Source organism: Bos taurus, chromosome 9 (assembly GCF_002263795.3).
Source record: "Bos taurus isolate L1 Dominette 01449 registration number 42190680 breed Hereford chromosome 9, ARS-UCD2.0, whole genome shotgun sequence".
NCBI classification, from domain to species: domain Eukaryota; kingdom Metazoa; phylum Chordata; class Mammalia; order Artiodactyla; family Bovidae; genus Bos; species Bos taurus.
The window spans coordinates 39,771,988-39,788,298 of NC_037336.1; the positions used below are offsets into that span (position 1 = coordinate 39,771,988).

At 44.6% G+C, this 16,311-nt stretch overlaps 1 protein-coding gene across 2 annotated transcripts in view; it reads left to right on the forward strand.

Annotated features, from left to right (window-relative positions):
* SLC22A16 (solute carrier family 22 member 16) overlaps positions 1-16,311 on the forward strand; it is a 35,205-nt gene extending 18,894 nt beyond the window's left edge. The window contains exons 5-8 of one of the 2 annotated variants that reach the window (NM_001076324.2): positions 1,011-1,138; positions 3,255-3,364; positions 5,242-5,341; positions 15,942-16,311. In NM_001076324.2, the coding sequence (NP_001069792.2) occupies positions 1,011-1,138; positions 3,255-3,364; positions 5,242-5,341; positions 15,942-16,139 (536 nt within the window). In that variant the 3' untranslated portion in view covers positions 16,140-16,311. Of the gene's footprint in view, positions 1-1,010; positions 1,139-3,254; positions 3,365-5,241; positions 5,378-15,941 lie in introns of both variants that reach the window. The other variant, XM_015472816.3, reaches the window with a different exon arrangement.

The window sequence follows — 16,311 nt, forward strand, 5'->3', positions numbered from 1 at the left end:
TTTTTTTTTCCTGAGCAGCTGCAGCAGAGTTTAATTTCTGATGTACTGCTAACTCAGGAAATATGTATCCACCGCAGTGATATGTTCCCAAAGCCACAGAAGACATGGAGACCCAGACCTGCCAGTCCAGGTGCTAATAGCATTCTGTGGTTAAACAGGCAAGCGCACACCAGCCCTCAAAGGCAGTGGTGGGTAGCGTCCTGAGGTTAGGCAAGCTGCAGAGTGTCGAAAGAAGGGACCTTTCAGTTACGTGGACAATCTAGGCTAATAAGCAGTGACAAGTTCTCAGAGGCTACTGGGTTTGCTCAGTTTTGCTGAGAAATCTTGCTTGCTCCCTGTTGTGTTCTGGGTGATAGATGTAAAGCTTTTTGGTTCTGGATCTAAGATTCAAACTTTGGTTCTTCAACGGAAGGGCTTTTAAGTCAGTTCCGGACTTTGTTTTTTGTTGAAGGGGAGTAAAAGGAGATCCAAGACAAGGTCCTTGCTCAGTGGGGGATTCATATTAGCTTAACTTTTAGGTTTAAAATCCATCAAACAGTTATCATTACTTTATGTACCTAGCTGCACTGAATTTTCTACCTTAATTTCTAAGTTCGAAGTTACTGATACAAACATTTCCCCATAGTTCTGTCAAGCAGAAGAAGCCAAAGATCAGAAAAGATCAGTGTTGGCTATTAATTTACATATTTGTTCGTTCCACTGCCTTGCCCTCCAGGCACTGTGCTGTGTCCTGGGAGCTTCCAGCCTCACTGGGGATAAGATTCTGAGGAGAGATGATAAGTGCTAAGCAGATTATGTGAGCATTAGTGCACATCACAGTAAACATTCTCCCCACTCCAGTGAGTTTAAAAGTCATGGGCCTTGCTGCCTCTTAGGTAGTTGTTAGATAGTTCTTAGAAGTCCGTGAGATCAGAGAGAAGGCTGACCATTCCGTTGGGTTAGAAGGCAGGGTCCCCCTGTTCAACTGGATGCTCTGGCTTATAGAGATGTGTCATTTTGCTCTATCACAGGTGTAGTGGAAATTCCTGCCTATGTCCTTGTGTGCTTGGGGATGGACCGTGTGGGGAGAAGAAACATTCTGATTTTCTCCCTTCTGTCAAGCGCAGTGACCAGTGGTGTGATTATGGTGATCCCCAAGGTGAGTTCTTTTATGTTTTACTTAGGGAATGGTTAGTTATACTGTGACAGTTTGATGGGGACATTTTCAGCTTATGAATACGAAGATGAAATAAGACATAGGGATAGATTATATACATAATATTTTAAATGTTTTCTTTAAAAAAACCCATTCCTTCTCTGTTATAATAAATAGTAGAAAATTTAAGGGAAAAAGAAATGTGGGAGTTGGGGGCGAAGCCCCAAATCCAACTTCTCAGAGATGGTCAGTGTTGTACTGTGTAAACATGGTCATCTTGAGTGAGGAGAGTAGATTGCACTTTGCAGTGAGTATCGTCATCTTAAACTTTTATTCATTCATGAAAGTTCTATCCAGCATCTAGTATGTACCAGATTCTTTTCTAGGTACCGAAGACGTGCAGTAAGTCAAGTTTCTCTGAGTAAAATGAAGAAAAACAAAATTGAATGAGGGATGGAGAGTGAGTGTGTTTGGAGGGGGAATGCACATGCGTACTGTTATTTTATCTAAAGTGGTTGAGGATGGTGTGCCTCTCAGAGAATGTGACATTTGATCAGAAATCTGAAGGATCAAGGGAGTCATGGGGACAGATGAAAGATACTATGAGTCTTATGTTCAGAATTGTTCCAGTTTAAACAGTCTTGTTTTTCACTGTGGTAGGTTAGTAGTTTCCAAGTTCTATTGTGCGTGTATTTCCCAAGGATCTTGTTTCTAAGAATGTAATTTCTTAGTGAGAAACGGTGCCATAAACTACTGAAATGACTTCCTCATTCCTGTATTTTGGCAAACTCTTTGGCCTAGAATACCTCTTGCGCCCAGAAGAACTCTTCCTTTTTTCACCCCAAATGTTACTAGAACCTGTATTTTCATTCTCAATATAGAAAATATGGTCACTATAACAATACTTTAAAATAATTTATATTTTATATATATAATTATAGTGATTAATTATAAAGCAATAGTATCTCAACATTTAGATCAAGGCATTTTAAGTTTTGTATATTGTTTGAAATCTAATTTAAGCTAACCAGTGACTTCCTTTTATGCTTCACTTAATTATCAGTGAATTGGTGAATCAAATATGCTATGGATTGAAAATTCCAGGTGATTGATACATGCAACTGATTCACATTAGTTAAAGTTACTTAAGACTTGGAGGTCTCTGCCACTTTGAGGGAGCTTCATCCATACCTTTTTTGCATGTGTTTTAAAGCAGCTTGCAGTTATATTAGTTGAGTTGATGGCAACTGTCTTTGAGCCAGTGAGGATTTAGGGGAACCCTAGAACCTTTCACCTCTACAGTGGTTAAGCCCCAGCAGTAATGTGGAAGACCGGAAAGTGGCTGATGGCATTTCTAGAAATAGAGCACTAACCCTTAATCACAAAAATTTCCCCTCTAATAAAACTTCTCTCCAAATGGTAATGTCAACACAATACAATTTTTCTGAGTTCCATTAATTCATTCAACAAACACTGAATGCAAAGTAATGACGGTGATAGGAGACACTGGCTGCTTAATACAGGCACCCCCAAATCTCAGTGAGTTCACATCATAGATGTTTATTTCTTGCTCACAGAAAGTTTGATGTGGCTCCTCGCTGGTGGGTGTAGGGGTGGTGAAGGGGGTGTTTGGCTCCCTGGAGCCACTCAGGAACACAAGTTGACAGAGGTACTGCCACCCCTAATGCATGAACTCCACGGTCACCTGGGTCTCAACACCCAGCTGGCAGACAGGGGAGGAGAGAAAAGATGGACTGTGAGACGTCTCTGAGAACTACTTCAGGAAGTGGAATACATCAAGGATGACAGCAGAAACTATCTGGGAGGCTCTTATTCCACAGTGTCTCTTCCCAAATGGCTTTTCTTAGTTGGTAATTTGTAATCTGCTAGGCAGAGGAGGCACAGTAAAACTTTTCTCTAAATCTCATAAAGAGGGAAAGCTTTTGCAGACCATGAGCAGAATTTACAAAGTAGATTCAAACAAAAATGAAACTGTTCTGAAAGACACCAGAGGATGAGAAAGTTTTAAGTAATAATTTTGAGGATTTTCTCTTTTTCTTTTAAAAATATTACTTGATGACAAAATGATGGTCTATTTTACCAATATATACATTTTCAGGATTACCATGTTTGGCTAGTGGTGGCAAGTATGGCTGGAAAATTTTTCATCGGGGCAGCATTTGGCCTTATATACCTTTATACAGCGGAGCTGTATCCAACCATTGTAAGGTAAGAGTTACTTATTTTTGTGTTGTTTTCTTATTATCTTTCACTTATGTGTCATATCCTTACATTCAGTCTCTGAGTATAAATGCTTTCTTTTTGTAGAAGTAGGGGAACTCAGAGATGTGGGAAGATTACATGATGATACTAATTCTGAATCAGAGGCTTTGTCTATACGTCATTAACAAGGATATTAGAGAATTTGTTTTGAAATAATGCTGCTGCTAAGTCACTTCAGTCGTGTCTGACTCTGTGTGATCCCATAGACGGCAGCCCACCAGGCTCCCCCGTCCCTGGGATTCTCCAGGCAAGAACACTGGAGTGGGTTGCCATTTCCTTCTCCAATGCATGAAAGTGAAAAGTGAAAGGGAAGTCGCTCAGTCATGTCTGACTCTTTGCGACCCCATGGACTGCAGCCCACCAGCTCCTCCATCCATGGGATTTTCCAGGCCAGAGTACTGGAGTGAAAATAATGCTGTATTGTCCTAAAACCATTTAAAATCTCAAACACCGTTGACTTACACCGACTCAGGGCTAATGTTCTAAGGACATGTCTCTTGGTGTCCTGATGTCAGTTGTGTCAGGGCTGCCATAACAAAACACCACAGATTGAGGGCTTCAAACAATAGGAGTGTGTTTTCTCATGGTTGTGAAGATTAGAAGTCTGAGATCAGGAGTCTGGCATGTTTGGTTTCTCCTGGAGCCTCTCTCCTAAGCTTAATAAGAGATACTTACTCATGTTGAACGGCTTCCCTGGTGGCTCAGATGGTAAAGAATCTGCCTGCAATATGGGAGACCTAGGTTTGATCCCTAGGTTGGGAAGATCCTCTGGAGGAGGGCCTGGCAACTCACTCCAGTATTCTTGCCTGAAGAATCCCCATGGACAAAAGTGCCTGGTGGGCTACATCCCACAGGGTTGCAAAGAATTGGATATGACTGAGTGATATCATGTTGGAAGCACATTCTTTGCTTCCTACTAGAAATTCTATTGGAGAAGGCAATGGCAACCCACTCCAGTACTCTTGCCTGGAGAATCCCATGGACGCAGGAGCCTGGTAGGGTGCAGTCCGTGGGGTCACTAAGAGTCGCACACGACTGAGCGACTTCACTTTCACTTTTCACTTTCATGCATTGGAGAAGGAAATGAAAACCCACTCCGGTATTCTTGCCTGGAGAATCCCAGGGATGGCGGAGCCTGGTGGGCTGCCGTCTATGGGGTCGCACAGAGTCGGACACGACTGAAGTGACTTGGCAGCAGCAGCAGAGATTCTATAGTTGTCTATAAATAAGTTTTAAAGGAAAGTACATTAAGATATTGCTTGACTTTAAAAAATTGAAATAGAATGATCCATAGATATAAATCTTTTGGTTTCCCAAATCCCCACTTCCTATTCTAAATAAACTTCAGCTGTAGAAGACTGATGTTATCCTTAGTGTTAGACTGAATGAGTATCGTAAGAGCTTCATTTGCATAGCTGACGAAGACTGGTTTACCTTTCTTTTGTCTTGAATTATCTGTGTGTTTGTAGACACTGATATTTCACAGAATGTGAATATAAATCATGAACATGTGTGCTCAGTCGCTCAGTCATGTCTGACTCTTTGTGACCTCATGGACTGTAGCCTGCCCGGCTCCTCTGTCCGTGGGATTTCCCAGGCAAGGATACTGGAGTAGGTTGCCATTTTATCTTCCAGGGGAAATCATGAACAACTCTTGAAAAATTAAAGTTAATTTCCAAGTATATTAAGCTGACTTAAGCTTTAGTATTTATTCCCTGTGGGGAGGGTGGACGGGGATCTGGGCAGCTGTTCTCTCACTGTCTGTATCACATGTCCCTTGTCTTCTGTTCCTGCTGCTGTCTTAATTCTCTCTGTGTTTCCAGGTCGCTGGCCGTGGGGAGTGGCAGCACGGTGGGCCGTGTGGGAAGCATCGTGGCCCCATTGTGCATTTATCTCTCCAGCGTTTGGATCTTCATGCCACAGGTGTTCATCAATTTATAGAACTTGACTGAGATAGCGGTGAGGCACAGCAGCCAACTGCCTTCTATATTTTGATTTATTAGGCTCCAACTTATAATTTGGTTTGGGGATTTCTAGCATCCTTGTTCGGAGAAGGCTATGACAGCCCACTCCAGCACTCTTGCCTGGAAAATCCCATGGACGGAGGAGCCTGGTGGGCTGCAGTCCATGGGGTCTCGAAGAATCGGACACAACTGAGTGACTTCACTTTCACTTTTCACTTTCCTGCATTGGAGAAGGAAATGGCAACCCACTCCAGTGTTCTTGCCTGGAGAATCCCAGGGACAGGGGAGCCTGTAGGGCTGCCATCTTTGGGGTCGCACAGAGTTGGACACGACTGAAGCGACTTAGCAGCAGCAGCAGCAGCAGCAGCAGTATCTTTGCTAACAGCTCATCAGTTGTTAAGTAGGGTGGTGGTTGCTGTTTCTCTTGTTTGTTGATTGCCTTCCCCCCTCTCCCCACTGTCAGCTGTTAATTGCAACTCAAGTAGGCTCAAGTAGGGCCTCTCTTCAGCACATCACAAAGCCAGGAGCTCTGGTCTCTGGTCTCTGAGCCTGTGCTCCTTCATCGGGATCCGCCGACTGCCTCCCACCCCAGCCTTTGTGATGTCTAATCAAGGCCAGTTCTGGAGGCTGCTGCTCCTGGAAGAATCTGGTGGTATCTGGTGGAAAGGTGTAGGGGTGTGTGGTTTGCAGCTTATCTGAAACTTGAGGGGCTCTTCCTGGTCGGGGCTGCCTGTGTGCCTCCTCTGGGCGCTGGCAGTGTGAGCTGTTCACCTGCTTATGAAGCCTGAGGGCGCTTCTGCTCAGTTTGCAGATTCCCTCCTGGCCCGGTGGTGAGTTTGGGAAGGCATACAGAGCACTGTTACACAACCGGGGCAGGAGGAAGACAGGTGACGGGAGTTGAGGGGCAGGGAGGTGGGGATGGTGGGGGTGGCTGGAGGTGCTGCAGTGACTCCTGGGGGAGTCCCGGGGGTGCTGGTCCTCTCCCTCCTCCTCCAGGCTCCCTTTCTGGAACTTCCTGCTTGGAGCTCTCTCTAGGCTGTTCGCTCTCTGTCGTCTCTTTGTTTTTCTGATTGCCTCACTCTCCAAGAGCCATCCTGGCTGTCTTTCCCAATCGCTGTGTGGATAACTGCTCCTGAGTGCTGACTTGGCTTCCAAGCTGCAGACTCACTAGTCCTGTGGATATCCTCCCTGGGCATCTTATAGCTTCACCATTTCCCAAACCCAGCTGGCTCCTCCTTTTGTCTCCACCGTGAGGTGGGAGTTCTTGGCCTCCCACATGACACTGGAGCGCCAGCTTTTATCCCCGCCCACCCCACTCCTCTCAATCCATGACACCAAATCCTCCTCGCTCAAAACCTCCCGATTCACCTGCTTCCAGTCCAGCTCCTCATCACTGCCTGCCTCCCAGGTTCCCTCCCCTCACTCTACCCCCACCCCCACCCCCACCCCATCAGGGTAGTTTGCTGAACCCACAGCTCCAGTCCAGCTGCCCCTCACGTTCAGCACAAACCCCAGCTCTGCCTGATCCTCACGTCCTTTCCAGATTGACCCCTTCCCATCTTCCCTATTTTGTTTCTTCACACACTTCCTCTGCCTCTCCACACCCACCCTGCTCTCAATGATACCCTGCCCCACCTCCTTTGCTGGAACATCCCCTCTGCAGAGAATGCTTCTTGCCCACCTCCCCCAAGCTTTCATGTACCTTTTTTTTTCCCTTAAGAGAAAGAGACCCCTTTTCCACAGACTTTCTGTAACTATACAAGTTAAAACCAGGAAAACTGATGGGGCTAATTGACTAAACCAGGACCCCCTCCTGTGGAGGAGGGAGGGACAGGCTTCTGGGGTTCGAGCAGTGTTTTCTTGTGGGTGATCAAGACCATGATATGTTTGCTTTGTAATTATTTCTTTTCTTTTCAAACTTTAAACTTTTGTATTAGGGTAGAGCCTATTAACAATGTTGTGGTAGTTTCGGGTGAACAGTGTAGGGACTCCACGTACATATACGTGTATCCATTCTCCCCCAAAACCCCATCCAGGCTGCCTCATAACATTAGCAGAGTTCCATGTGCCATACAAAAGGTCCTTGCTGGTTATCCATTTTAAATATAGCAATATGTACTATAATTATTTCTTAAACTGTACATTTGTTTTATGCATTTAAAACGTATATTTTATGGTAGATAGGTAGATAGATATAGACCTTTTTTTTTTTTTTCCTTTTTAAGAGGTAAATCCAAGAACCATTAGGACCCAGGCTGCCTCAGAAGCTGGCACTGCATCTGGGTCAGAACCGTGAAGGGCTCCCAGAACTGGAAGATGCATTATGGCTGCAATTTCTCTCCAGTACTCCTAAGAGGTCCCTTTCACAGCATCTTCCCAGGTTTGGCAGAGAGCAGTTCTCCTGGATGATGGTGTCCTGGAGCTTTAAGTGGCTGTGACTTACACAGCTGGGGAGCTGAGACCAAAACTGGTCCCACCTGCTTTGTTTCCAGTTTGTCCTCCTGCTCTGACTCTGCCGGATGACTAGTGGGGGCTGAATGCTCTAGGGGTGTAGATGAGGCAGCCCCCATGTATTGATAGCTTTTAGGACACGGAGCAAACCCCACTTCTTCAAGAAGGCCACCCAGACCCAGTGACCCAATCTCCCTCTTTCCCAGGTCCGCATAGCATTTTGTGTGTACCCTTTCCACAGCCTACTGTGGCACTTTGGCTGTAACATTTGCACGTCTTTGTCTCCCATTTAAACCGTTGAACTCTTGCAGAACAGGGCATTTTGTATCAACACAATTGGGTCCAGTAAAGCATTTCTCTTACTTTGTTTGCCATTCATGTTATAATTTATAATATTTAACATTTTAAATGAGATACACTGGCTTTTATAATTTAGATTTGCCCTAAGCAACAGTAACAGTGAGATTATGGGTGTTATACTAGTTACATGGCGAAGGTAATGGCAACTCACTCCAGTATTCTTGCCTGGGAAATCCCATGGACAGGGGAGTCTGGTGGGCTACAGTCCATGGGGTCGCAAAGAGTCAGATACTACTGAGCGATTAACACACATGCATACTAGTAATATGTGTTATACACTAGCAAAATCCTACAAGTAATAAATTGTTGGAGATGACCTTAAAAAAAAAAAATCATTGTGCACCCACAGGTGGTATGCATCTACTTTTTGGGAATCATTGGTTCAACGTGTTTCTCTCTTATGTCTCTGCAACAGGCACCCAGTCAAGTGTGCTTAAGTCGCTCAGTCGTGTCCAACTCTTTGCGACCCCATGAACCAGAGCATGCCAGACTTCCCTGTCCATCATCAATTCCTGGGGTTCACCCAAACCCATGTCCATTGAGTCAGTCATGCCATCCAACCATCTCATCCTCTGTCGTCCCCTTCTCCTCCTGCCCTCAATCTTTCCAAGCATCAGGATCTTTTCAAATGAGTCAAATCTTCACATCAGGTGGCCAAAGTATTGGAGTTTCAGCTTCAACATCAGTCCTTCCAATGAACACCCAGGACTGATCTCCTTTAGGATGGACTGGTTAGATCTCCTTGAAGTCCACGGGACTCTCAAGAGTCTTCTCTAACACCACAGTTCAAAAGCATCAATTCTTTATAGTCCAACTCTAACATCCGTACATGACCACTGGAAAAACCATAGCCTTGACTAGATGGACCTTTGTTGACAAAGTAATGTCTCTGCTTTTTAATATGCTGTCTAAGTTGGTCATAACTTTCCTTCCAAGGAGTAAGTGTCTTTTAATTGCATGGGTGCAATCACCATCTTCAGTGATTTTGGAGCCCCCCAAAATAAAGTCAGCCACTGTTTCCACTGTTTCCCCTTCTATTGCCATGAAGTGATGGGACCAGATGCCATAATCTTCGTTTTCTGAATATTGAGCTTTAAGCCAACTTTTTCACTCTCCTCTTTCACTTTCATCAAGAGGCTCTTTAGTTCTTCTTCACTTTCTGCCATAAGGGTGGTGTCATCTGCATTATATGAGGTTATTGATATTTCTCCCAGCAATCTTGATTCCAGCTTGTGCTTCCTCCAGCCCAGCATTTCTCATGATTTACTCTGCATAGAAGTTAAATAAGCAGGGTGACAATATACAGCCTTGACGTACTCCTTTTCCTATTTGCAACCAGTCTGTTGTTCCATGTCCAGTTCTAACTGTTGCTTCCTGACCTGCATACAAGTTTCTCAAGAGGCAGGTCAGGTGGTCTGGTATTCCCATCTTTTGGAGAATTTTCCAGTTTATTGTGATCCATGCAGTCAAAGGCTTTGGCATAGTCAATAAAGCAGAAATATATGTTTTTCCAGAATGCTCTTGCTTTTTCCACAATCCAGCAGATGTTAGCAATTTGATCTCTGGTTCTACTGCCTTTTCCAAAACCAGCTTGAACATAGGGAATTTCGTGGTTCATGTATTGCTGAAGCCTGGCTTGGAGAATTTTGAGCATTGCTTTACTAGCATGTGCGATGAGTGCAATTGTGCGGTAGTTTGAGCATTCTTTGGCTTTGCCTTTCTTTGGGATTGGAATGGAAACCAACCTTTTCGAGTCCTGTGGCCACTGCTGAGTTTTCCAAATTTGCTGACATATTGAGTGCAGTACTTTCACAGCATCATCCTTTAGCGTTTGAAATAGCTCAACTGAAATTCCATCACTTTCACTAGCTTTGTTCGTAGCGATGCTTTCTAAGGCCGACTTGACTTCACATTCCAGGATGTTTGGCTCTAGGTGAGTGATCATACCATCTTGATTATCTGGGTCATGAAGATCTTTTTTGTAGAGTTCTTCTGTATATTCTTGCCACCTCTTCTTTATATCTTCTGCTTCTGTTAGGTCCATACCATTTCTGCCCTTTATTGAGCCCATCTTTGCATGAAATATTCCCTTGGTATCTCTAATTTTCTTGAGGAGATCTCTAGTCTTTCCCATTCTGTTGTTTTCCTCTGTTTCTTTTCACTGATCACTGAGGAAGGCTTTCTCATCTTTCCTTGCTATTCTTTGGAACTCTGCATTCAGATGCTTGTATCTTTTCTTTTCTCCTTTGCTTTTTGCTTCTCTTCTTTATGTTCCTCATTAACAGAAGATGAAAGTGGAAAAGATGTTTTTAAAAAATAAGCCAAGACACATAGAAGAAGATAGATAAATCTATAAAAGCAAACTGCTATAAAGTCACTAAAACCAAATAAAGATTTTTTTTTAAGGATATCCATAAAGATCCATTACAGACTATAAAGTTAAAAGGGATTTTAAATTTTATTTAACAGCTACTCTAATAGTGCATGTTATATGACAAGCTCTATTTCACTTGCTTTACGAAAAGCAGTCTTCACAGAATGTTGTTTTTGTTCAGTTGCTCAGTCGTGTCCGACTCTTTGGGACCTCATGGACTGCAGTACACCAGGTTTCCCTGTCCTTCACTACCTCCCGGAGTTTGCTCAAACTCATGTCCACTGAGTCAGTGATACCATCCAACCATCTTTTCCTCTGTAGCCTACCTCTTCTCCTGCCCTCAAGCTTTCCCAGCATCAGGGTCTTTTCCGTTCGTAGAACGTAGGTGCTGTTTTTGCTATCACTATTTAAATGACATGTTCTGTGCTGTGCTTAGTCGCTTAGTCGCTTAGTCATGTCTGACTCTTTGTGACCCCATGGATTATAACACGCCAAGCTCCTCTGTCTGTGGGGATTCTCCAGGCAAGAATACTGGAGTGGGTTGCCATGCCCTCCTCCAGAGGATCTTCCCAACCCAGGGATCGAACCCATGTCTCTTACATTGCAGGTAGATTCTTTACAATCTGAGCCACCAGGGAAGCCCTTAAATGACATACCTGGGTTCAAATCCAAATACCATGCCTTTTTCGTAGGTTAAACAAACAGTCCTAAAGGGGGTGCAGAGAAAAAAGTTCTTCCACTTTGACCCTCATGCCCCCTCCCCCAGGACCACCTCTGTCATCACGGTCTTGTGTGTATTTGCAAAAATATTCTGTGAATGTGCTTCCTTTGGATGTAGCAGATGTAGCTTGTTATTTTTAATGAGTAAAAAAATAAATTATTAAATTTCTCATTAAGCTTATTTATGGGTGTCAAACTGCCCAGGGAGCCAGTATTTTCCTTTCGAGGAATAGATGTAATTATCTAGAAGATAAGTTTATATTTTCTCTTTCCAGAAGAAGTACATGAGCATCATTCCTTCTGTTGCTTTTATTTTCAACCACTATTTTTAAGTAATCTAAGGGAAAAAGTGGACATCTAATTCACATAATCTTTGTATTTGTGAACTCATTTGGCAAAGGTTGAGTGTTGATTTTGAATTAGGTGATAAGGAGCAGGGATGAAAGAAACAGCATTTGTCCTGAAAGATTTCCAAACTGGTGTGGAAGGCAGAGGTCCCAGAGAAGAGGGCTGGGGTAGGGAATGTTGGGATTATGGGGTTGCAGGAGAGGGCTACCAACCCAGCTAGGGCCAGAGGAAAAGTTTCCTGCAAGAGGGGCCTTTCATCTGTGTCTGGAGGGGCCGGTGAGAGTCAGCCAGGTGGAAGAGGAGATAAGGGAATTCCATGCAGAGGCAACAGAAAGGCAAAAACTTAGAGGGGAAAAGAAACATGGCCAGTTTGGGTCTGGGTGCAAGCATTGCTGCCAACACCCAGGGTGGTGTGGGTGTCAGGAGGTAAGGGTGAAAGGATGCAGGGATCTCAAAGGAGGTCAGAATATCAGACTAAAGGCGGGTTGGAGCGGACAGAATGGAAAAGTGTTACCCCCTGGACCCGTGACAAGTTGGGTATGGTGGAGGGGGACAGCAGGAGGGGTGGAAGGTTGTTCTCAGGGCTGTAGGGGACTCTAGGAGGAGCAACAAGGCTGAGGTGGGGAGGAACAGTGCACTTGAATTGTGGGTGAGGAGTGGGAGGTGCCTGCTTGATGGCTGGGGAGGGGGCAGCGGGGTGAGGGGCAGAGGGGAGGCTGGTGCCTTTACAGGTCTGGAACTCCGAGGGGTACAGGCTTGAGAATCAGCTTATGACGGATGAGGGAAAAGGGAGGGAGACTGAAGAGCAGAAGCCTGGAAACAGTGGCATTTAGCGCCAGATGGGAAGAGGGGTTCAGGGCAGAAACTGAGGGGGCAACAGGGGAGGTGACTGGGACCCCAAAGGAGGCAGGGAGGCGAGGAAGGCAGAACGGCTCCCAGCTTCCGGCTGTCAGGTTTGGCAGCTAGGAATCTGTGGCCTGGGAAGAGCAGCGTCCATGGGTGTTGGGTGGGGCCATGCTGCTGGGGGTGGGGGAGGCGGGGGCGGGCAGGATGGAAGGAGAAGCAGGGACTGCTGTGGAGAAGATGGGCGGGGGCTGCAGTGGATGTGGGCTGAGGCGGAGAGCCTCTTGCTTGTTTCAGAAGATAGAGAGTAGTAATGACAGCTACCGTTTATTGGCTCCTCAACTGTTACTGTTTTAAGTGCCCTAAATGTGTTATTTAATTTAATCCTTTCAACAGTCCTTTGGGGGCAGGTAGTATTATTTGGAGAAGGCAATGGCACCCCATTCCAGTACTCTTGCCTGGAGAATCCCAGGGACGGGGGAGCCTGGTGGGCTGCCGTCTCTGGGGTCTCACAGAGTCGGACATGACTGAAGCAACTTCGCAGCAGCAGCGGCAGTATTAATTATTTCTATTTTACAGATAAGGAAACTGAGGAGCAGAAAAATTAAGTCACCTGCCCAGGGCCATACAGGTAGCAAGTACAAGTTCCCAGGCAGAGTGGGTACAGAGATTGTAAGAAGCTCAAGAAATTTATTTTTACTGAGGGAAACTAGCCAGTGGAAAGGAAAAGATCAAAAGTTTGTGAGAAAGAAGGGAGATCTATTGATGGGGGAAGACCCCGCCCCTCCACCGCCCTCCCCCAGGAGAAGGTGAGAGGGGACAAAGGCTCCTCCTGGTCAGGGGGAGGGAGAGGTGGGATTGAGGGGGTTGTTGGAGTGCTTGTGTGGGGTAGCGAGGGCTGGCCATAGGGATGGGGGACCTGCTTGGAGTGAAAGGAGAGATGCAAGGTTCTGAGTTTATTCAGTGCCTGACTATTCTCACTACTCACTACTATGCTTGCTCCTTGGAAGAAAAGTTCTGACTAACCTAGACAGCATACTTTTCAGCAGAGACATTACTTTGCCAGCAAATGTCCATCTAGTCAAGGCTATGGTTTTTCTAGTGGTCATGTATGGATGTGAGAGTTGGACTATAAAGAAAGCTGAGCACCGCAGAATTGATGCTTTTGAACTATGGTGTTGGAGAAGACTCTTGAGAGTCCCGTGGGCTGCAAGGAGATCCAACCAGTCCATCCTAAAGGAAATCAGACCTGAATATTCATTGGAAGGACTGATGTTGAAGCTGAAACTCCAATTGTTTGGCCACCTGATGCAAAGAGCTGACTCATTTGCAAAGACCCTGATGCTGGGAAAGATAGAAAGCAGGAGGAGAAGGGGACAACAGAGGATAAGATGGTTGGATGACATCACCAACTCAATGGACATGAGTTTGAGTAAACTCCGGGAGTTGGTGATAGATAGGGAGGCCTGGCATGCTGCAGTCCATGGGGTCACAAAGAGTCAGACACGACTGAGTGACTGAACTGAACTGAATTGAACTGATTCTACCAAGTTAAAAAAGAAAATCCAGTCTTGTCTTGAATTGTCCATTTGATTCTATTTCTTGTTTAGACTTGTTCAGTGTTTTTCAGACCCTGACAGAGGTCTCTCTTGGGATTTCTACGTCCTCTGTAATATCACTTTAAATTCTGTTACTGTTTCTTGGCTTACTCATGCATTTCTGGAATTAGGTTATCAGTGTTTTGCAAAACAAGTCAAGAACTGTCTTCCCAGGTCACATCTGTACCTGATGTGGCCTCATGTCGTGTCTCAATTTACACTGCATCTCAGAGACTATAAAAGCACCAAACATGCAGATTTATCAGAAAGCCTATGCCTTAATTTATTTTTATGGGCTCTTCTCAGTACTTTTTGCTAAAGGAGTTTAAATTATGTAAAAACAAAGTTTTTACAGACTATAACCAGATTTAGTTCTAAAACCCACCCATATCTTCATAGTGGTCAACAGAGAAGAGATATACAGACTTTAGTTTTTTAATGTGATTTGCATTTTTGAAAGCAAACACCTTGGTGGTAGTCTAAAAGGTTGCCTTTCATGTGTCAAAACCTGGAAGGTAAAGAAATACTGAATTTTTATAAGAAATCACTTGGAAACTGTCGTTCAGTTCAGTTCAGTTCAGTCGCTTGGTCGTGTCTGACTCTTTGTGACCCCATGAATTGCAGCACGCCAGGCCTCCCTGTCCATCACCAACTCCCGGAGTTCACTCAGACTCACGTCCATCGAGTCGGTGATGCCATCCAGCCATCTCATCCTCTGTCGGCCCCTTCTCCTCCTGCTCCCAATCCCTCCCAGCATCAGAGTCTTTTCCAATGAGTCTAGTCTTCACATGAGGTGGCCAAAGTATTGGAGTTTCAGCTTTAGTATCATTCCTTCCAAAGAAATCCCAGGGTTGATCTCCTTCTGAATGGACTGGCTGGATCGCCTTTCAGTCCAAGGGGCTCTCAAGAGTCTTCTCCAACACCACAGTTCAAAAGCATCAATTCTTCAGTGCTCAGCCTTCTTCACAGTCCAACTCTCACATCCATACATGACCACTGGAAAAACCATAGCCTTGACTAGTGGACCTTTGTTGGCAAAGTAATGTCTCTGCTTTTCAATATGCTATCTAGGTTGGTCATAACTTTCCTTCCAAGGAGTAAGCGTCTTAATTTCATGGCTGCAGTCACCATCTGCAGTGATTTTGGAGCCCCCAAAAATAAAGTCTGACACTGTTTTCACTGTTTCCCCATCTATTTCCCATGAAGTGATGTTCCCCCCACACAAAGTAGCAGCTAGTTTCCATTGCCTCTGTTTTGTTTCCCCCTAAATGCTACAGATTTTGGTTCATTGAACTGTTCATTGGTGCATGCATGCATTTATTCAGTCCCCACCATTTACTGAATACTGATAGCGTGTCCATTATTGCGGGCAGGAGCAGGGTTGACTAAGACAATCCCTGACCATCAAGTCCAAATCCAAGATGCTGGGTTCTCCCATGAGGCTCTGGAGCCTGGCAAGACAGGGCAGGGAGTTTTTTTTCTTCAGTGTAGCTCCTAGGACTGTGCCTACAAGAGTAATAATGCAGGCAGTAACTGGGATTTATTGAGTAGGTGCTCCATGGTGGTTGATGAATGATCAGATTAAGCTTAGTCAACTAATTAAAAGTAACCAAAAAGGTCATCAGTTCAGTTCAGTCGCTCAGTCATGTCTGACTCTTTGTGACCCCATGAATTGTAGCACGCCAGGCCTTCCTGTCCATCACCAACTACCGGAATTCAAAAAGGTCTTACTGAGAAACAAAAATGCCAGCTGTTATGTCAATTTCAATTCTATTGCCCTCTGAACAAAGTTCAGAAATGATTATTCTCTGAAGAGCACATTTCTTTCTGGATGTGTCACTTTTGGTTTTTTTGCTTCCTTCTAGTTGCTTGTTGGGACTTTGGCCTTAGTGAGTGGAGTTCTAACATTCTTGCTTCCGGAAACCCTCAGGAGGCCTCTGACAACTACTTGGGAAGAGACTGAAAAGGAGAGCAGTTCAGGCAAATTACTTTCCACAACCAGTAATACTGTGTTAGAAAATGTCACAGTGGAGAACTCTGAGGATTCTAGTCTTAATAAATAAACGGGCCAGAAGTGCTATCCAGCACCCAAAATATTGTTTAATGCTTTTGTATTAGAGGAACATTATTCTCATCTCCTACATGTCATGTATATGTGTCTTTTTAAAGTTTTTGTAAGAAAGTTTTGAAACAGTTGTTTTGTAAAAGTAGAAGAAATAAAACACAAGATGAGAA